A 23246-nucleotide genomic window follows, 5' to 3' on the forward strand; every position below is an offset into this window, starting at 1 on the left:
AGCTGCAAATAATGAAGACTGAAAGCATCCTTAACTATCTACTGTCATCTGAAGGGAATCAGAGTGTAAGAGAAAGATAGGACAGAGGTGTAAGATCAGAAGAATTAACAAAGAACTATGGGGCAGCACAGAATTTGAAAATACTACATGTGATATACAGATCCAAGAAGTCAGGGTCCAATGTAGCTTTGATTACTAAAAGTTAAACATAAACAAATCATGGATCCAAGGGTTGCATAGCTAACAAACTATGAAGCTAAAGAAGGAATATTTTCCTTAAGACTACTTAATGTTCCTTATGAATGTGGCTGTACTGTATAACAAACAATTCAACATAACATACAATTAGCATAAGATATTTTGCAACAAAAGTTGATAATATTACAGTGTGGCTTGCAAAAACACACTACTAATTTGCTGTATACTGCATTACGGTGTAACACACACAAAAGAAGAGTCTCCAGCAGGTAATGTCTACTGCTGCAGTCATATTAGTACTTACATTTGCAGATAAACTTGTGTTTCATGGCAGGTATCACACATGCTGGGATGTAAGGTCATTGTGTATAATGTTATTCAAACTATGGGTAAATCTGTGTATTTGATAATGTTGATATTAAGATCTGTGGGTAAAGTGTTAATCATGCTGTGTAATTGTCTGTATAGTTGTAGACATGCAATGTAAATGTTTTTAAATTCCTTATCATTTCAGTTACACTAAACCAAAGCCCCTTTTATGGGGTTCCTGCAGCTTAACGACTGAGCTGCAACAGAAGCAGAGAAACAATGGACTTCTTTGGTGTGAGATTTTCCTAGATAAGAATGTACTCTCCTCTGTCAGCTGGCAGTGATAGTCTAGATGAATGTACCTTTTCAGTCATGGTACAATCACAAGCAGTTCATTAACAGCTACATACTATATTTTTCTATCATACATAATCGTTGTTTCCTACGTCAGCGAGGTAGCATCAGGAAACACACGAAGAATGGCCCATCCACTCATTTACACATGTATATATACATAAATGCCCATATGTGCACATATACATACATATACATATTAACATATACGTACATATACATACACAGATATATACACATATACATATTCATACTCGCTTGCTTTCATCCATTCCTGTCACTACCCCACCCCACAGGAAATAGCGATATCACTACCCTCTGCTTCAGCAAGGTAGCGCCAGGAAGACAGACAAAAAAGGCCACATTCTTTCACTAGCTGTCATATGTAATGTACTCAAACCACAGCTCCCTATCCACATCTAGGCCCCACAGACCTTTTCATGGTTTACCCCAGATGCTTCATATGCCCTGGTTCAGCCCATTGACAGCAAGTCAACCCTAGTATATCACATTGTTCTAATTCACTCTATTCTTTGCAGCCTCTCACCCTCCTGTATGTGCAGGCCCTGATCACTCAAAATCTTTTTCACTCCATCCTTCCACCTCCAATTTGGTCTCCCGCTTCTCCTTGTTCCCTCCAACTTTTACACATATATCCTCTTTGTCAATCTTTCCTCACTCATTCTCTCCATATGTCCAAACCATTTCAACACACCCTCTTCTACTCTCTCAACCACACTCTTTTTATTACCACACATCTCTCTCACCCTTTCATTACTTACTCGATCAAACCACCTCACACCACATATTGTCCTCAAACATTTAATTTCTAACACATCCACCCTCCTCCGCAAACGTATCTATAGCCCATGCTTCGCAACCATATAACATTGTTGAAACCACTATTCCTTCAAACATACACAATTTTGCTCTCTCAGATAACGTTCTCACCTTCCTCACATTCTTCAACGCTCCCAGAACCTTTGCTCCCTCCACCCACCCTGTGACTCACTTCTGCTTCCAGGATTCTAACTGTTACTAAGTCCACTTCCCGATATCTAAAGCACTTCACTTCCTCCAATTTTTCTCCACTCAGACTTATATCCCTCAACCCTAGTGAACCTAATAACTTTGCTCTTATTCTCACTTGCTCTCAACTTTCTCCTTTCACACACTTTTCCAAACTCAGTCACCAACTTCTGCAGTTTCTCACGTGAATCAGCCACTAGAGCTGTATCATCGGTGAACAACAACTGATTCACTTTCAAGGCCCTCTCATGCTCAACAGACTGCATATACTCGCCCCTCTCCAAAACTTTTGCATTTACCTCCCTAACCACCCCATCCATAAACAAATCAAACAACCATGGGGACATCACACATCCATACTGCAGACTGACATTCACTGGGAACCAATCACTCTCCTCTCTTCCTACTCGTACACACCCCTTACACCCTTCATAAAAACTTCTCAATGCTTCTAGCAGCTTACCTCCCACACCATAGATTCTGAAGACCTTCCACAAAGCATCTCTATTAACCCTATCATATGCCTTCTCCAGATATAAAAGCTACAACAATATCCAACTGTTTTTCTAAGTATTTATCACACATTCTTCAAAGCAAACAACTGATCCACACATACTCTACCACTTCTAAAACCACACTGCTCCTCCCCAATCTGAAGCTCTGTACATACCTTAACCCTCTCAATCATTATCCTTCCATACAATTTACCAGGCATCCTCAACAAATTGTGCCTCTGTAGTCTGAACACACCTCTATCCCCTTTGCCTCTACACAATGGCATGATACATGCATTTCTCCAATCCTCTGGGACTTCACCATGATCCATACATACACTGAATATCCTCACCAACAACAGTCACCTCCTTTCTAAATAAATTCAACTGAAATACTGAAATACCATCCACTCACACTACTTTTCTGCATATCATCTTAAGCAAGACTTTCACCATCTCTTTTCTCTTCACCAAACCACTCTCCATGACTCTCTGACTCCGCATACCACTCTGGTCAAACCCTACATCTGCCACTCTATCATCAAACATATTTAACAATCCCTCAAAATAATCACTCTATCTCCTCTTCACTCCATCACTACCTGTTATCATTTCCCTTTTTGCCCCCTTCATCAATGTCCCCACATATTCTCTTGTCTTTCAAACATTATCCACCTCCTTCCAAAACATCTTTTTATCCTCCCTAAAGTTTAATGATACTCCCTCATCCTAGCTCTCATTTGTCCTCTTTTTGAACCCCTGCACCTTCTTCTTGACCTCCTGCTTTTTCTCTTATAAATTTCCCAATCATTTACCCTCCTTCTTTGTAAGTATTGCCCAAATGTCTCTCTCTTCTCTTTCACTAACAACTTTGCTTCTTCATCCCACTACTTACTACCCTTTCTAATCTTCCCACCTCCCACCTTTTGCATGCCACACACATCTCTTGCACATGCCATCACTGCTTTCCTAAATACATCCCATATGTCAACCACTCTCCTCATTTTATCTGCTCTCACCTTTTGCCATTCTGCACTCATTCACTCCTGGTATTTCCTCACACAAGTTTCTTTTTCTAGCTCACTTACTCTCACCTCTCTATTCTCCCCAACATTGCATCCTTTTTTTCATAAACCTCTGCAAATCATCACCCTCATTTCCTCAAGACAGTGATTAGACATCCCTCCAGCTGCCCCTTTCAGCACATTTACATCCAAAAGTCTCTCTTTTACATGCCTAGCAGTCAATACATAATCTAATAATGCCTGTTGACCATCTCTCCTACTCACATACGTATATTTGTATATATCACCCTTTTTAAACCAGGTATTCCCAGTCACCAGTCATTTTTCAGCACATAACTCCATAAACTCTTTACCATTTCCATTCATAACACTGCCACATTACTTACCTTCTCATTTAAAGCATCCACCACTAATACCTGGTCTCGTGCACCAAAGCTGCTGACACACTCACTCAGCTGCTCCCAAAACACTTGCCTCTCATGATCTTTCTTCTCATGACCAGGTGCATAAGCACCTTAGCTCTTGTCCTCTCTCCAACGCCTGACTTTACTTCCAAGTTTTTTCCAAACCATTCTTCCCCTTTACCCTTGAACTTCGTTTCACTCAGAGCCAGACCATCCAGGTTTCTTTCCTCAAACATACCACCTATCTCTCTTTTCTTCTCATCTTGGTTAGAAATTGAATTACAAGGAGGGGAGGATTTCCAGCCCCTGCTCCTGCCCCCTTTAGTTGCATTCTACAACTCACAGGGAATACGTGGGAAGTACTGTTTCTCCCCACTTTACTTCTTTATCCCACCACTCACTTACCTTTCTAATCTGCCCACCTCCTAACTTTCTCAAGCCACATGCATCTCTCACACAGACCAGCACTGCTTCCCTAAATTCCTCCCATTCCTCAACCACTTCCCTTGCTTCATTTACTCTCACCTTTTGCCATTCTACACTCAATATTTTTTCCAAGCTCACTTACTCTCACTATTTTCAACTCACATTGTTTCTTCTTTCCACCAGATAGTGATCAGACATCCCACAAGCTTTTCCTCTCAGCACGTTTACATCAGAAAGTCTTTTTAGATGCCTATCAATCAGTGTGTAATCCAATAATGCCTGCTGACCATCTTTAAATATCTTATCTACATAAAGAAGTAAAGTTACTTGTGAAGCAGAAAAGAGAGTTGTCTGGGTTATACTTACAAGGATGAAGTGCAAACTACAGAAGGATGTACAAGAGAAAGTGGCAGGAGGTCAAGAGAAAGACTGAAGAAGGGGTTGAAAAAGAGGGCAAATGAGAGCTGAAGAGAGTATCAGTAAACTTTAAGGAGAATAAGATGTTTTGAAGGAGGTTAATAATGTGTGAAAAACAAGAGAACAGATAGGGACATTGGTGAAAGGGAAAAAAAAGGGGAAGTGATAACAGAAAGTGAGTGAATAAGTGATGAGGAGAAGGAGTATTTTGAAGGACTGTTGAATGTGTTTGATGATACGGTGACATTTTTATGGTGTTTAAGTTAGGATGGTATGCAAAGTGAGTCATGGAGAGTAGTTTGGTGAAGACAGAAGAGGAGGTGAAGGACTTACATAAGATGAAATGGGACAAGGTGGCCAGAGTGGGTGGTACTGCAGCTAATTTTTTTTTCATTACGAAAGGGGGTGACCGTTGTTGAATGATAACTTAGGATTTTCAATGTATGTATGGATTATGGTGAGATGCCTGTATACTGTAAGTGTATAAAGGCAAGGGGAGTAAAGGTAAGCATTCAAACTAAAGAGGTACAAATATACAGAGGGCACTTGGAAAGTTGTATGGGAGGTTAGTGAATGAGAGGGTGAAAGTTTGTACAGAGCAGGCATCAGATAGGGGAGGAGCAATGTGCTTTCAGAAGGGGTAGAGGATATGTGGACTAGGCATCTGCTTTCAAGAATGTGTGCAAGAAGTACTTAGAAAAACAGATGGATTTGTATATGGCAGTTATGGATCTGGAGGAAGCATAAGAAAGGGTTGATAGAGATGCCTTGCGGAATATCTTAAGAATATATAGTGTGGGAGAAAAGCTGCTAGGATCAATATGAAGTTTTATCAAGGGTGAAAAGCATTTGTACAAGTAGGAAGAGTGGAGAGTGAATGCTTTTAAGTGAAGGACAGTCTGTGGTAGGGGTGTGTAATGTCACCATGGCTGTTTAATTTGTTTATTGATGGGATGATGAGGGAGGTAAATGTGAGAGCCTTAGAGAGATGGACAAGTATGTAGTCTGCAGGGGACCAGAGAGCCTGGGAAGTCAGTCAGTTGTTGTTCACTGATGATACAGCACTGGTGGCAGATTCGAGTAAGAAATTGCAGAAGTTTGTGACAGCATGGAACAGTGTGTGGAATGAGGGAGCAGAAAGTAAATGTGAATAAAGGCAATGTTATTAGGTTTAGCAGGGTTGAGAAACAGGTTAGTTGGAGTGAAAGTCTGAATGAAGAAAACTCGCAGGAAGTGGAGTGTTTTAGATACTTGGGAGTGGACATGGCAGCGAATGGAACGATGAAAACAGAAATGAGACACCGAGCAGGTGAGGGGCAAAAGCTTTGGGAGCATTAAAGAATGTGTGGAAAGAGGGATCAATATCTGGGAGAGCAAAAATGGGTATGTTCGAAGGTATGGCAGTCCCAAATTGTTTTATAGATGCAAGGCATGCGATATAGATGAGGATGTGCTGAAGAGGGTGGATATCTTGGGAATTAAATGTTTGAGGACAATATACAATATGATGTGATTTCATTGAGTAAGTAATAAAAGAGTAAGAATAAGGTGTGGTAATGAAAAGAGTGTGGTTAAGAGGGCTGAATAATCTGAGGTATTCTGGATGTGGTCATAAAGAGGGAGATATCAAGGCTGTACCAGCATGGGAAGTGAAATCATTTATGTCATAACTATAGGGTCAGTTGTAGAAATCTTTGTATAAAAGATGAATGGGTAATATCATGTCTGATAAAGTAGGAAAAGTTGAGGAATTATGAAGAGAACAGAGGAAGGAGGATGTTAAGTATCATCAAGATTACTGATACATTAGATAACTGTTTCAGGTTCTGTCTACTGCAGTTACTATCAAAATTTCTTGTGTTCCTATCATCTTTGATCTGCTTTCATTTTATTTCTGTTACAACTGATATGACTTAGATATTTGATGCAGCTGATATGATAACTTCTGTCTCTAATGCAGCCATTGTTTCTCTAATTTTTGTTGCAGTCTTTGTTTCTGTGTTGGTTTCAGCTATATCCTCTTTAACATGTGTGGCATCTGTTCTAATTTGTATATCAGTTTTTGTTGCTGTTTGACATGTTAATTTTGTTGAATCTGTAATGATTTCAGTTGTTCCATCTACATCTAAATCATGTGTAATAGTTGTGGTATCTCCATCATCTAATGTTTTTGTTGTAATTCTATCTATGGAGTCAAATGTAGTCTTAACTTTTGTTTCTGGTGTAGTTTTAGAATTGGTTTCTGCTAAAGTTTGTTTCTAATGTTTCCCGTGTAGCTTGTGTTTCATGTATGGTTTTTGTTGTAACTTCTGTTTCCTCTGTGATTTCCATCATATTTTCTGTGTCCACTTTTCTTTCGTCTGTGGTTTTTGCTAAGCTAGCAGTTTCTGTGGTTGCTTTTGTTTCAACTGCAGTTTCTGTTTTATCTGTGGTTTCAATCACAGCTTCTGTTTCAGTTGTTCTTTCTGTTTTAATCTGGACTACACTTTCTGTTTCATATGAATTTTTCAATGTAGTTTCTGTGGTTTCTATCTCAGTTTCTGTTGCAGTTGTTGTTTCTGTTTTAATTTGGTCTTCACTTTCTGTTTCATATGAGTTTTCTAAAGTAGTTTCTGCTTCAGAAGTCACATCTGTTGTAGCCTCTGTTTGGATAGTACTTTCAATTTTATCTTGAGTTTCAGTTCCATCAGTAGTTTCTGTTTCAGTTATAAATTCATTGCTGGTTTCTGTTTCAGCAGAGCTTGCATTCCCTGCTGTTGTCTTTGCTTCATCTGTGGTTCCTGGTATATTTTCTGTTGTAAATGTCTCCATTTCAGCAGTGGCTTCAGTTGTAATCTGGACTGTGCTTTCGGTTTCCATTGTAGCTTCCGTTTCTGTAGAGATCTCTGTTATAGTTTCTGTTTTACATGTAGTTTCTACAGGTGCCTCTGAAGTTTCTAAATCAGTCATAAATTCATTTCTGTCCTCTGTTTCAATTATGGTTTCAGCTCCAGTTGTGGTTTCAGCAGGTAAGGTTATGAGTGATTTAGTGGTAGGATTTATTAAGGTAGTAGTGGGAGGGGTAGAAGATGTGGTGGTAGTTGTGAATGTGTAAGTGGAGGTGGTTGTAGCAATTGTAGAACTTGTAGTTGTGGTTGATGATGGAGATTGACCTGTAAATTTTTGAAAAAGGCAAAAATCATGCATTACTTCAAATGTTAAGCCTGATCTTATTATGCAAAGGTACTTCTTGTAAGATGTCAGAAAGCAAAGGTGCATCATACATATTCCAGTCAAAAACTAAGGTTTTCCATTGGCCAGACCATTCAAAAGAAACTACCAGGATACCAGACAACCAAAAAATTCATTCACCTGGATTCTAGGACATCTAAATCCCAGTTAGGTCTCCTTGAAAGCAGGCAACAAAGAGTCCAGAAGATGAGAAATCCTAATCACATTTTAAAATCAGAATTTCTAATATCATTTATATGTTTCTATGTCATCTAAAATCCTCTCTAGTCTGCATGTGACTGGAGAATGACAAGGTGTGTGCTACAATTATCTCTGAGCAATGCAAAATGCTCCCTTCTTATATGTCTACAAAAACTTTCCAAAACATCATGTATGTGACAGTCATTCTTGTAAAAACATTTTGTCTTAAACTTACTTAATTTATGGATATTTGTAGCAATTAAATTATCAAACAGAACCAGTATAGTAAACCATCACCGAAACATGTCAAAAAATAAACTTAACTGGGACTTTAGTAACCCTAAATGAAATGAACATAAAAATCTGCTATAAGAAAAAATATGGTTAGAAAAAAGAAAAAGGCAGGTAAAAAATAACACAGCTGACCTGTATTAAGTTATGTGAACACTCCTGTACTTTTGGAATTTGCTGTTATCTTTTTGCCACTACAGAGGAAATGAAAGCAAAACTCTTGTGCTACATCAGTAATCTTTTTCATTCAACATACCATGTTTCATTTTCCTCAATAAAATCTTTGAGAGAAGAATGTTAATAATAAGGAATCAATAATCCAACACAGAAAAGTAAACACCAATACACAGAGGTCAGGTCAGGTCACAGTGAGAAGGGGAGGCACAGGGTTTAAGTTCATATTCTTTCTGAGTTTAATGGCGATGGGATTATCTGTAATGACTTACTGTGCAAGAAATAAAAGAGATGTGCTTGCGGGGCCAGTAAATTAATAAATTTGGTGAAAGACACTGCTTGATAGAATTTGTGGATAGGAATTAAGAAGCAAAGATCACCATGGTCATCATGCACCAGAGGGCAAAATGAGGGGAAAGTTTCCAACTCTGAGTGCTATACCCAAGTAATTATCCCAACACGTGTTTGGCTATAATAATACAGCTCAATACGAAATTTAGAGAAATATCAGCTAAACTAAAACTGCAGAGCATGAGTCAGAAATGAAATATTAGTGTAAACAAATTATAATGCACATGGAAATAATAAATTAGCAACTCTGTAACTGAAGTGAACAAACACCAAGTGAGAATACAAACTTATTTACTTTCACCAGAAAAGACTAGAAATCCAAAACTGTTAAAACATCTAAGCTGAACATAAAATGAAAAGAATGCAGAGTGTATGAAGAAAACTAAAGGTATTTAAGGTAGTGAAAATTTTTGTGCATAATAATGTCTTTAACTTTACATTTTTTTTAAAAGGGTTTCATTCAAAAGATATTTTTTTCATACATATTCGCCATTTCCGGCATTGGCGAGGTAGCATCAAGAACAGAGGAATGAGCCTTAGAAGGCATATCCTCACTTGGCCCCTTCTCTGTTCCCTCTTTTGGAAAATTTTAAAATGGGAGGGGAAGACTTCCAGCCCCCTGCTACCTCCCCTTTTAGTCGCCTTCTACAAAACGCAGGGAATATGTGCTATAATAATGTATACATCAAGCTCTTCACCATTTCCATTCATAATACTGAATATCCCACACACACCAATTATACTCTCAACCACCACATTACTTAACTTTGCATTTAAATCAAACATCACTAATACCTGGTCTCGTGCACTGAAACTGCAGATGCACTCACTCACCTGCTCCCAAAACACTGGCCTCTCATGATCTTTCTTCTCATGGCCAGGTACATAAGCACCAATAGTCACCCATCTTTCATCATTCACTTTCAGTTTTACCCACAACAATCTAGAATTTACTTTTTTACATTCTATCATATACTCCCACAACTCCTGCTTTAGGAGTAGTGCTATTCCTTCCTTAGCTCTTGTCCTCTCACCAACCCCTGACTGTACTCCCAAGACGTTTTCCACCATTCTTCCCCTTAATATATATAATTATTGTCATTATCATATTTGATTGCCATTCCTTGCATCAGCAAGGTAGTAGCAGGAAACAGACGAAGAAAGACACATCCACTCATATACACATACACGTACATGTACATACATATACATATCAACATATACTCGTATACATACATACACTCAGACATATGCATATATACACATACACATATTCATAATTGCTTTCCTTCATCCATTCCCGGTGTTACCCACCCCACAGGAAACAGCGTCGCCACCCTCTGCATTAGCAAGGTAGCGCCAAGAAATTAGACAAAAAAAGGCCACATTAGTTTACACTCAGTCTCTAGCTGTCATGTGTAATGCACCAAAACCACAGCTCCCTATCCACATCCAGGCCCCACAGACCTTTTCATGGTTTACCTCAGATGTTTCACATGCCCTGGTTCAGTCCATTGATACTAAATAGAATATGCAAGTTGAAACTTCATTGCGTCAATGTTCCTAGCTACAAAACCTAGCAGCCTGTCAACTTTGCTGTTTGCTGCTATAATGTATCTTCTTAAATTCATCAAATGTGAGGGTACCAGTGCTCCTTGAAACCCTCCAGCATTTGTATTCTACGTAATCATCAATTGTTACATTAATCTACATTGTTCATCTTTATTATTATTATTTTGCTTTGTCGCTGTCTCCCGCGTTTGCGAGGTAGCGCAAGGAAACAGATGAAAGAAATGGCCCAACCCACCCACATACACATGTATATACATACACATCCACACATGCAAATATACATACCTATACATCTCAATGTACACATATATATACACACACAGACATATACATATATAAACATGTACATAATTCATACTGTCTGCCTTTATTTATTCCCAACATCACCTCGCCACAAATGGAATAACATCCCCCTCCCCCCTCATGTGTGTGAGGTAGTGCTAGGAAAAGACAACAAAGGCCACATTCGTTCACACTCAGTCTCTAGCTGTTATGTAATAATGCACCGAAACCACAGCTCCCTTTCCACATCCAGGCCCCACAGAACTTTCCATGGTTTACCCCAGACGCATCACATGCCCTGATTCAATCCATTGACAGCACATCGACCCCGGTATACCACATCGATCCAATTCACTCTATTCCTTGCCCGCCTTTCACCCTCATGCATGCTCAGGCCCCGATCACTCAAAATCTTTTTCACTCCATCTTTCCACCTCCAATTTGGTCTCCCACTTCTCCTCGTTCCCTCCACCTCTGACACATATATCCTCTTGGTCAATCTTTCCTCACTCATTCTCTCCATGTGCCCAAACCATTTCCAAACACCCTCTTCTGCTCTCTCAACCACGCTCTTTTTATTTCCACACATCTCTCTTACCCTTACATTACTTACTCGATCAAACCACCTCACACCACATATTGTCCTCAAACATCTCATTTCCAGCACATCCACCCTTCTGCGCACAACGCTATCCATAGCCCACACCTCGCAACCATACAACATTGTTGGAACCAGTATTCCTTCAAACATACCCATTTTTGCTTTCTGAGATAATGTTCTCGACTTCCAAACATTCTTCAAGGCTCCCAGGATTTTCACCCCCTCCCCCACCCTATGATTCATCTAAGTACAGTAAATACGTTACAATATATTTCAAGACTGTTATTGACTTATGTACTGGGAAAATCATAGACTTAATTATAGTCAATTCATTCTGTGATCAATCCCCATGTTGCTCATTGGAATGTTGCTTATGTTTATGAAAGGCACATTAACTCCACTCCTTCATCAAGTCCCTTGCCTTATGGTCCTGAAACTAAGTTTCAAGGATCCAAGCACAACCACAAAAGCTCCTAAAATGAATGAAATGCATGACCTCCTTCCTGCTCTCCTAAGGCATCAAACTCACTGCAGCAAGAAGGCTCCAAAGATTACTCTATTTTAACTTTTAATGGACTAGGTGCCAGCCCCAACACTTTATTCAAATCAACACCTATTGTTCCCTTTGTCTATATGCACATTTGAGAATGAAAACAATCACACTATTTTTCTAAGTTCAGTAAACATTTAGAGTTCTAATTTTCAAAACTTGGAGAAATTTGAGTATTTGTAAAAGAAAATTAGCAGATTAAGATTCATTCTATTTGATTTGCTATGAGGTTCCCTTGGAATAATAGATACCCAAAATGTGGACAGTTCCAAAATTTGGCATCTGCTCACCACTAAGTTTGCCTAATTTAAGACATTAAAGTGTATACACTGTTCAGTGTACTTCAGACTGCTACTAATAATCATTCCAAGGGAATACCTACCTCCCTACGAGTATCTAGGAAAAGGGTCTTGCACCTTAGAGCAACACCCTTTCTCTTTGCTTCCATCCATACTGTATAATTGTTAATCCTGGGTTCATCTGGAACTATCATTAATGATTCAAATATACATATAAAATAAAACAAACTAAAATAAAATGAACTAAAATGAAATAAAATATAGAAAAATAATAATAGCAAAACTCACTGAGGTGGACGCAGTAGGTATTGTTGGTGAGGATGAGATAATCGGGGCAATAGCAGGTAAATTGCAGCTCTTTGTAGGAGAAATTGCATCCATGGGAGCAGAGCGACTGGTTGTGCAAACACTTGTCCAGCAATCCTTTTGTAAACAAATGATAATTCAGGAGACAGTAAAAATATAGCAATGCTAATAAAAAATGTAAATCAATAAATAAGTTGAAAAATAAATACCCTGAACTTAACACAATAAACTGCACTATAGGAATTCTTACAAGCACAAATAAATTAATCAATAGCAGTTATGTCTATTTGTGTCGTGTACATTTGTATGTATGATGATCAAAAATAATAACCAAGGTTGCACCAAGGATGAAACCACTTCCTATGTCTCTGAGGACCACATTTTCATGGTCAAATTACTAGAGTACATATGCCACTTTTTGTATTCTTATAGCTACAACCATACATCACTATCACACCGTGGCACCATTTTTAAGCAGGAATACTTGTGTGTAACTCTCCAACAAACAACCATTCAAAGATCTAATTCATATGTATATGCATTTCCAAATTCTATCTTTGAGGGATAATACAAGAAAATGCCAGGTACTTTATTAATAATAATAAAAAAACACTTCAATACATGTAGCAGATGTAAATCTCAGATAATATTAAAGGAAAATCTATTTCAACTTCCTCAGCCACCTTGAGAAACATACTCAGAAAGAACTGGAAATACACTAAAAAAGGAAAAACAGATAAGGATCTTTTTTCTTACGTCATGTATCACTACTGAATTAACAACTACTTACTGTCAACAACAATGGAATCTGGAGGGACATGGTACTTATGGTTAAAGTAGCCATTGTCAATGGCGGTCTCAAGGCGCTCTCTAACAGAAGTAAGATTTAGTAGTGCTGTTTGGGGGCTGTTATCCTGTTCATTGAAGTATGTCCATCCTATCCTGAAGGTGCAGATGATGCTCCCAGGCCTGCAAATATGATAGCTTAACTATCCACTGAGCTGTATAATTTACAATCCATACACTGATGCTGTACCTAAAAGTTGTCTTCTCAGCACTGTCTAAATAAAGATAAATATGAATATTGTAATAGAAAGTAATCTATATTTCTCATCTTTAAAAACAATAATATTCTAACATGAATATGGAAATGAGCAGAAACACCCTTGTTTTAGAACCAAATATACTTGAACTAGTGAAAAAAGATGCAAAAAGAAAGATTTACTTACTCAAATCTGAGAATTCTCAGCTTTAGTTTGCCTTTTCCATTGTAAAGAACATCTGAACTGAAGAGCACTGTCTCCAGCTGTAAAGGAAAGTGGCTGTTAGGATATATCTTCTAGTACTGTGCTATAGGTATAAGGTTCGGGTATAATATAGCAAACGATGTGACTACTTCTATGTCATTTAACCAATCCAATCATACTGTTCATTCAGATTCCTTTTGCTTCAACATCCAACTAAACTTCTCTTGCATGCCAATGAGGAAATTGCTCTTAACTACAGCCTATAAATGCATGATAACCTACCCAGCAACTTTCAAATCTGCATCACTAATATGGACCATTATCTTTCCCTAATACTTCCTTCCCAGGAACTGCTATGCACCCCTAGCAATCACTTCCTGCTCCACACTATTTACATAAGTAGATACACATATATGAAGTGAGAGTCATGGAGAGTGGTTTGGTGAACAGAAAAGAGGTGGAGAAAGCCTTACATATGATGAAATGAAGCAGTCTGGAATGGATGGTAAGGTAGTTGAATTTATTAATAAATGGAGTGACCATGTTGTTGATTGGTTGGTATGGAATTTCAGTGTATGTATTCATCACGGTGAGGTGCCTGAGGTCTGGCAGACTGCATATATAGTGTCACTGTATTAACACAATGGGGATAAAAGTGAGTATTCAAACTACAAAGGTATAAGTCTGTTTAGTGTACCTGGTAGGCTGTATGGAAGGGCAGTGATTGAGAGGATGAATGGCTTTACAGAGCATCAGACTGGGGAGGAGCAGTTTGGTTTCAAAACTGTTAGAGGATGTGTGGATCAGTTGTTTTCTTTAAAGAATATGTCTTTCTCCTCTAACTCCACCCTGGATGACTCTAACATTCCTTCACACCATTATGCTCCACTTACTAATCCCATGCCCCTCCCCATAATCTCTTTTTAAACTGTCCAAAAAAAGCTTCCCTCTCTGGACACAAGCACAGCTTATGGTCCTGATGGTATCCATCCCTGTGTACTGAAAGAGCGTGCCTCTGAACTTCCACCTGTGCTTGCTTGTCTATTCCATTTTTGTTTAAGAACCAGAACTTTTCCTTCTTCTTGGAAGCAAGCATTGATATATGTAGTGTGCATCTTATGTGTAGGAAATGCATGGCAACTCATTAGTAAACACTTGGTGTCTTCATTGTGGTTGTTGCACCTTGGGCATGGAGTTTCATGGGATATGGTAAAATGGTATTTGCAACACTGTTTCTAAGGCTGAAATCCAGAGCACTGACAAGAGAGGGACTTGCATTTGTCTAGGGAGTGTTGCTTCTGGTGGATGTATGTCTTGTAGGTTGGTCTTTAAGAATGAGTTTGAAGGGAAGATGTTTAGTGCTTATTGCATCATTTCAGTATGTATTTGTTGGAAGTGTGGGGAGGTGAGAGTAGATGTTGCTAAAGTGTGGGGTAGAGGTAGGCTTTTTATTTCTAGCTGGCAGTTGGTGGTAGTTTTGGAGTGGTTTTCTTACATTAGAATTGAGCGCCGAGCATGATAAGGTAGAAATGTACTGGGAGTATCTTTGTTTCATTGTATAGGTATTGAGTACTAGTGGCTGCTAACAGCCTGTGATTGTTCTAAGTAAGCTATTTTTTGTGGTTTGCAGCTTTGTCATATTCACTTTGAAGAAGATGGAAGAACAGGCAGTTGGACTCTTGGATGAAAATGTGCTAAGAGGGGAAGTTGGTGGGATGTTTGATCACTAATTTGTAGAGGTAAAGCTTTCAGAAAAGAGAAAATGATATGGGTGGGAAGAGGGCAGTGAAAGAAAGTGAGCTTGGAAAAAAGGCTTATGGGAAGAAATAACAGGAGAGATTGAGTACAAAATGACAAAAGGTTAAAGTAAATGAAATTAGGAGAATGGATGAGGAGCAGCAGTTATTTAGGGAAGCAATGCTGGCATGTGCAGAAGTTTTGTAGCAAGCGGAAGGTGGAAGGAAGGCAGATGAAAAAGGTTTATTAGTGTTGGAATGACAAAGACATCAGTCAAAGGGAAAAGAAAGGTGCATGGACAGTACTTACAAAGTTGGCCAAGTGACTGGGAGAAGTACAAGAGAAAGTGGCAGGCAACAAGGACAAGCAGGAAGCGTTAGAGATGAAAAAGAGGGCAAATGAAAGTTATGATGAGGGAGTATCATCAAATTTCTGGGAGGATAAAAAATGTTTTGTAAGGAGTTGAACAGCAAGAGAAAACCAAAGAACAAATGGGAATATTGTTAAAGTGGGCATATGGGGAAATGATTACAGGCAGTGATGAGATGAAGAGGGTATGGAATAATTCGAAAATATGTTGAATAAGTTTGATGATATGGTGTCAGATATAGGGTGTTTGGGTTGGGGAGGTAAGAAAAGCAGAAGAGTCACAGCAAGTGGTTTAGTGGAGAGGAGAGGTGGAGACAGCCTTGTGTAGGACGAAATGTGGCAAGGTAGCTGGAACAGATGGTACTGCAGTTGAATTTCTTGAGAAAGTGAGTGACTGTGTTGTTTATTCATTACTTATGATTTTTCAGTGAATCCTGGATCATGGACAGGTGCCTGAAGATTGACAAAATGCATGTATAGTGTTGCTGTATAAAGGAAAGGGGAACAAGGCAAGTGTTTGAATTACACAAGAATAAGTTTGTTGGGTGTATCTGGATAGTTGTATGGAGGAGTGATAAATGAGAGGGTGGTGGCATGCACAGAGCATTAGACTGGAAAGGAACAATGTGGTTTCAGGTGTGGTTGAAGATGTGTGGATCAGGTATTCATTTAAAATAATGTGTGCGAAAAATACTTTGATAAATAAAAAAATCTGAATTTGGTATTTATGGAGGGGCAAGTATGAAGTCTGTTGGGGATGAGAGAGCTTGGGAAGTGAGTCAGTTGTTGTTCGCTGATGATACAGTGCTGGTGGCTGATTCATGTGAGAAATTGCAGAAGCTGGTGACTGAGTTTGGTAAAGTGTGTGAAAGAAGAAAGTTAAGAGTAAATGTGAATAAGAGCAAGGTTATTAGGTACAGTAGGGTTGAGGGTCAAGTCAATTGGGAGGTAAGTTTGAATGGAGAAAAACTGGAGGAAGTAAAGTGTTTTAGATATCTGGGAGTGGATCTGGCAGCAGATGGAACCATGGAAGCGGAAGTGGATCATAGGGTGGGGGAGGGGGCGAAAATTCTGGGAGCCTTGAAGAATGTGTGGAAGTCGAGAACATTATCTCGGAAAGCAAAAATGGGTATGTTTGAAGGAATAGTGGTTCCAACAATGTTGTATGGTTGCGAGGCGTGGGCTATGGATAGAGTTGTGCGCAGGAGGATGAATGTGCTGGAAATGAGATGTTTGAGGACAATGTGTGGTGTGAGGTGGTTTGATCGAGTAAGTAACGTAAGGGTAAGAGAGATGTGTGGAAATAAAAAGAGCGTGGTTGAGAGAGCAGAAGAGGGTGTTTTGAAATGGTTTGGGCACATGGAGAGAATGAGTGAGGAAAGGTTGACCAAGAGGATATATGTGTCGGAGGTGGAGGGAACGAGGAGAAGAGGGAGACCAAATTGGAGGTGGAAAGATGGAGTGAAAAAGATTTTGTGTGATCGGGGCCTGAACTTGCAGGAGGGTGAAAGGAGGGCAAGGAATAGAGTGAATTGGAGCAATGTGGTATACCGGGGTTGACGTGCTGTCAGTGGATTGAATCAAGACATGTGAAGCGTCTGGGGTAAACCATGGAAAGCTGTGTAGGTATGTATATTTGCGTGTGTGGACGTATGTATATACATGTGTATGGGGGGGGGGTTGGGCCATTTCTTTCGTCTGTTTCCTTGTGCTACCTCGCAAACGCGGGAGACAGCGACAAAGTATAAAAAAAAAAAAAAAAAAAATTGTATATATATGTATACGTTGAGATGTATAGGTAAGTATATTTGCATGTGTGGACGTGTAGGTATATACATGTGTATGTGGGTGGGTTGGGCCATTCTTTCGTCTGTTTCCTTGCGCTACCTCGCTAACGCGGGAGACAGCGACAAAGTAAAATAAATAAATAATACATTCTAAAAGACCATGATTCATACAACTTACCTTTCGCTCATCTTCATTTCGTCTTATTTCTAACAATACAACATAAGCTATCATTCTATTGCTCCATTCCATTATCATATCCTGAACTACATAAACCTGGGTTTCGCATTCACACATCATTGTTAGGAAAACTACTCCATGCAAGCCTTCTGCAAACATGAAATCTAAATTTTGACAAACATAAAGAGGTTTCGGCAGACCTTCAATATTTCTCCTTGCAAGATTTCAATATCAATTTTAGCTTTCTTACTATCATCTATAGTGAATCTCACTCATAATTCCTCAATCTATCTGTGACTCTAAGTCTTTCACCAGTAAAATTGATACTGCATTACAGAGTGACATCTTTCTTTTTAAAAAAAGAATCTTACTTTAATTCACATCAACTTTCAGCATCTTCCTGTTACACACATCATCAAAGCAACCTAACAATATATTGGCCTACTTTGATTCAATTAATGGTTCATCATAATCGACTTGAAATACAAACTGTAGCTCAATGCACTACAATCACATTACCTTGTAGAGTAATGCCCCATCCATAAAACTTCTGACAAAGCCTGGATGGCCTTCCTCATTTATTTCAAACTTCACACTCCCTAAGGCTGTTTACTCTCACACACATCAATTCCATTATAAAACCTCTTAATGGCATTCAAAAGTATGCACAAAATATACACTCGCAACTTCCCCCGGAGCTTTTTTCATTAACTTTATATGCTACATGCATTTTCTTTTTAGAGCCTTTTCCATTAACTGCCTCCTTCTCCACTATGTCTGAATTTAAATTTGTAGTCCATGCACTCTTCCCATCCTCAATCCACCATGTTCTTCACCTACAGGGGGTTTACTACAATTACAATTCTTACGTACACTTTGCCAAATAATCCAACAAGACTTATTCCTATGAAATTACTACAACCTCCTAAATTTCCCTTACACAAACATACTTCATCAAGAGGACTTTCCAGATCCATTCCCAGCATCTCACCTCACTTTTCATCATCTCTCTCATCACTCAATCATTACCCCAGGCTTTTCTATATTTTTAGATACATTTTCCTCTCTTTACCTGTGAATAAGAGCAAGGTTATTAGGTACAGTAGGGTTGAGGGTCAAGTCAATTGGGAGGTAAGTTTGAATGGAGAAAAACTGGAGGAAGTAAAGTGTTTTAGATATCTGGGAGTGGATCTGGCAGCAGATGGAACCATGGAAGCGGAAGTGGATCATAGGGTGGGGGAGGGGGCGAAAATTCTGGGAGCCTTGAAGAATGTGTGGAAGTCGAGAACATTATCTCGGAAAGCAAAAATGGGTATGTTTGAAGGAATAGTGGTTCCAACAATGTTGTATGGTTGCGAGGCGTGGGCTATGGATAGAGTTGTGCGCAGGAGGATGAATGTGCTGGAAATGAGATGTTTGAGGACAATGTGTGGTGTGAGGTGGTTTGATCGAGTAAGTAACGTAAGGGTAAGAGAGATGTGTGGAAATAAAAAGAGCGTGGTTGAGAGAGCAGAAGAGGGTGTTTTGAAATGGTTTGGGCACATGGAGAGAATGAGTGAGGAAAGGTTGACCAAGAGGATATATGTGTCGGAGGTGGAGGGAACGAGGAGAAGAGGGAGACCAAATTGGAGGTGGAAAGATGGAGTGAAAAAGATTTTGTGTGATCGGGGCCTGAACTTGCAGGAGGGTGAAAGGAGGGCAAGGAATAGAGTGAATTGGAGCAATGTGGTATACCGGGGTTGACGTGCTGTCAGTGGATTGAATCAAGACATGTGAAGCGTCTGGGGTAAACCATGGAAAGCTGTGTAGGTATGTATATTTGCGTGTGTGGACGTATGTATATACATGTGTATGGGGGGGGGTTGGGCCATTTCTTTCGTCTGTTTCCTTGTGCTACCTCGCAAACGCGGGAGACAGCGACAAAGTATAAAAAAAAAAAAAAAAAAAAATGTATATATATGTATACGTTGAGATGTATAGGTAAGTATATTTGCATGTGTGGACGTGTAGGTATATACATGTGTATGTGGGTGGGTTGGGCCATTCTTTCGTCTGTTTCCTTGCGCTACCTCGCTAACGCGGGAGACAGCGACAAAGTAAAATAAATAAATAATACATTCTAAAAGACCATGATTCATACAACTTACCTTTCGCTCATCTTCATTTCGTCTTATTTCTAACAATACAACATAAGCTATCATTCTATTGCTCCATTCCATTATCATATCCTGAACTACATAAACCTGGGTTTCGCATTCACACATCATTGTTAGGAAAACTACTCCATGCAAGCCTTCTGCAAACATGAAATCTAAATTTTGACAAACATAAAGAGGTTTCGGCAGACCTTCAATATTTCTCCTTGCAAGATTTCAATATCAATTTTAGCTTTCTTACTATCATCTATAGTGAATCTCACTCATAATTCCTCAATCTATCTGTGACTCTAAGTCTTTCACCAGTAAAATTGATACTGCATTACAGAGTGACATCTTTCTTTTTAAAAAAAGAATCTTACTTTAATTCACATCAACTTTCAGCATCTTCCTGTTACACACATCATCAAAGCAACCTAACAATATATTGGCCTACTTTGATTCAATTAATGGTTCATCATAATCGACTTGAAATACAAACTGTAGCTCAATGCACTACAATCACATTACCTTGTAGAGTAATGCCCCATCCATAAAACTTCTGACAAAGCCTGGATGGCCTTCCTCATTTATTTCAAACTTCACACTCCCTAAGGCTGTTTACTCTCACACACATCAATTCCATTATAAAACCTCTTAATGGCATTCAAAAGTATGCACAAAATATACACTCGCAACTTCCCCCGGAGCTTTTTTCATTAACTTTATATGCTACATGCATTTTCTTTTTAGAGCCTTTTCCATTAACTGCCTCCTTCTCCACTATGTCTGAATTTAAATTTGTAGTCCATGCACTCTTCCCATCCTCAATCCACCATGTTCTTCACCTACAGGGGGTTTACTACAATTACAATTCTTACGTACACTTTGCCAAATAATCCAACAAGACTTATTCCTATGAAATTACTACAACCTCCTAAATTTCCCTTACACAAACATACTTCATCAAGAGGACTTTCCAGATCCATTCCCAGCATCTCACCTCACTTTTCATCATCTCTCTCATCACTCAATCATTACCCCAGGCTTTTCTATATTTTTAGATACATTTTCCTCTCTTTACCTGTGAATAAGAGCAAGGTTATTAGGTACAGCAGGGTTGAGGGTCAAGTCAATTGGGAGGTGAGTCTGAATGGAGAAAAACTGGAGGAAGTGAAGTGTTTTAGATATCTGGGAGTGGATCTGGCAGCGGATGGAACCATGGAAGCGGAAGTGGATCATAGGGTGAGGGAGGGGGCGAAAATTCTGGGGGCCTTGAAGAATGTGTGGAAGTCGAGAACATTATCTCGGAAAGCAAAAATGGGTATGTTTGAAGGAATAGTGGTTCCAACAATGTTGTATGGTTGCGAGGTGTGGGCTATGGATAGAGTTGTGCGCAGGAGGATGGATGTGCTGGAAATGAGATGTTTGAGGACAATGTGTGGTGTGAGGTGGTTTGATCGAGTGAGTAACGTAAGGGTAAGAGAGATGTGTGGAAATAAAAAGAGCGTGGTTGAGAGAGCAGAAGAGGGTGTTTTGAAGTGGTTTGGGCACATGGAGAGAATGAGTGAGGAAAGATTGACCAAGAGGATATATGTGTCGGAGGTGGAGGGAACAAGGAGAAGAGGGAGACCAAATTGGAGGTGGAAAGATGGAGTGAAAAAGATTTTGTGTGATCGGGGCCTGAACATGCAGGAGGGTGAAAGGAGGGCAAGGAATAGAGTGAATTGGAGCGATGTGGTATACCGGGGTTGACGTGCTGTCAGTGGATTGAATCAAGGCATGTGAAGCGTCTGGGGTAAACCATGGAAAGCTGTGTAGGTATGTATATTTGCGTGTGTGGACGTATGTATATACATGTGTATGGGAGGGGGTTGGGCCATTTCTTTCGTCTGTTTCCTTGCGCTACCTCGCAAACACGGGAGACAGCGACAAAGTATAATAAAAAAAAAAAAACCTCCTTTGATATGTCTTTCACTCCTTTACCTATTTTGTTCTCTTTGTATCTAATCACAACTGTATAAACAGCCAATCTACATTACCATTGTCCCTAATAGTTCATTGAAAAAATTCTTTCCATCTCCACAAACGTCATCTTTTATCAGTTATTCTCATAGACTTTTGTAGCACATTTTCACTACTCATGCAAATATCATTCTGCATCATATTCACCTTCTTCTATTATGGCTTGTATTCAAACTATTTCAAAGTTTGAAAACTTTTACAGGTTCACAAGCTTCTCTTGACCTATTCCAGCATTTTTTGCTCATTAAATTTCATGATATCTTACCTCTCCCTCCAAGGCAGTGGCAAGTGCTTTAAAGGTTTCTGATTCAGTGTCTGCTAATGCGTTTGAAAAGTTCTGGTTGTCGATTTTAAATTTGACTTCTATGGCATTGGGAACTGGGGAAAAAAAGAAGAGATTTAGTAAAAACACAATGTTATGGATGAGAAATAAGTATGTGCAAAACTTAGGAGCAGAATATTACAATATTTGTTATGCAAGTACTTTATGAATCATGTTTTCTCTCTCTTAAAAAAAAAAGAGAGGAAGAGAAGGTATCAATATGAATATGAATAAAATAAATGAAAAAATACTGGCCTCTTCTCATCCAAATCACTCCGAAGCCAAGCACAAACCCATAGGTAGAAATAAAAAAAATCAACTCCTGCCTCATGTCCCAAAGACTTATATTCACATATCTCGCCCTCCCCAACAAACATAACAATGAAAAAATATACACGCACAAAAAAATCCTGAGAAGCAATAAACAACTACATTTCCAAACCAGCTTTAAGCACCATTACACTAGACATCCATCTGACTGAAACCACCCTCCCTAGACATATAAGAGTTACCATTTCTCAATTGCAATCTGGATGGGACCATTCGCTCTAATGTTACAAATGCCATATTAGAAGACCACTCGTGCTCAAGGTGCAACATCAACAATGAAAACATCAAGGACTTATTCCTCAAATGCCCTATGCTCAACACCTAAAAGACAAACACATAAAACCACATGCAGTCCCATCTGGTGGATGTGGCCAGATTCCTGAGTGCCGCAGTTACACAAGCAATGAAAAGTTACCTTGTGCAAAGATGTATTAGTGGAGTACTATCCTGCTGAAGACTGAAGGAGACTAGAAGGAGGAGGGAGCAGGGGGCTGGAAATCCTCCCCTCCTATTTTACTTTTCCAAAAGAAGGAAGAGAAGGGGGCAAAGTGAGAGTATTTCAACTCTTAAGGCTCATCTGTTCTTCACGCTACCTCACTAACATGGGAAATGGCAATACATAT

General features: G+C 39.2%; 1 protein-coding gene across 4 annotated transcripts in view; it reads right to left on the reverse strand.

The window, feature by feature from the left end:
* The window catches only part of LOC139749299 (uncharacterized), a 786860-nt gene that overhangs the window by 63245 nt on the left and 700369 nt on the right, over positions 1-23246 (reverse strand). For all 4 annotated transcript variants that reach the window (XM_071663045.1, XM_071663026.1, XM_071663039.1 and 1 more), the window contains 4 exons: positions 22237-22349; positions 13723-13799; positions 13284-13462; positions 12476-12610 (listed from right to left, as the gene is read on the reverse strand). In XM_071663045.1, the coding sequence (XP_071519146.1) occupies positions 12476-12610; positions 13284-13462; positions 13723-13799; positions 22237-22349 (504 nt within the window). The remainder of the gene's footprint in view (positions 1-12475; positions 12611-13283; positions 13463-13722; positions 13800-22236; positions 22350-23246) is intronic.

The sequence above is a fragment of the Panulirus ornatus genome, chromosome 1, assembly GCF_036320965.1.
Source record: "Panulirus ornatus isolate Po-2019 chromosome 1, ASM3632096v1, whole genome shotgun sequence".
Lineage (NCBI taxonomy): Eukaryota > Metazoa > Arthropoda > Malacostraca > Decapoda > Palinuridae > Panulirus > Panulirus ornatus.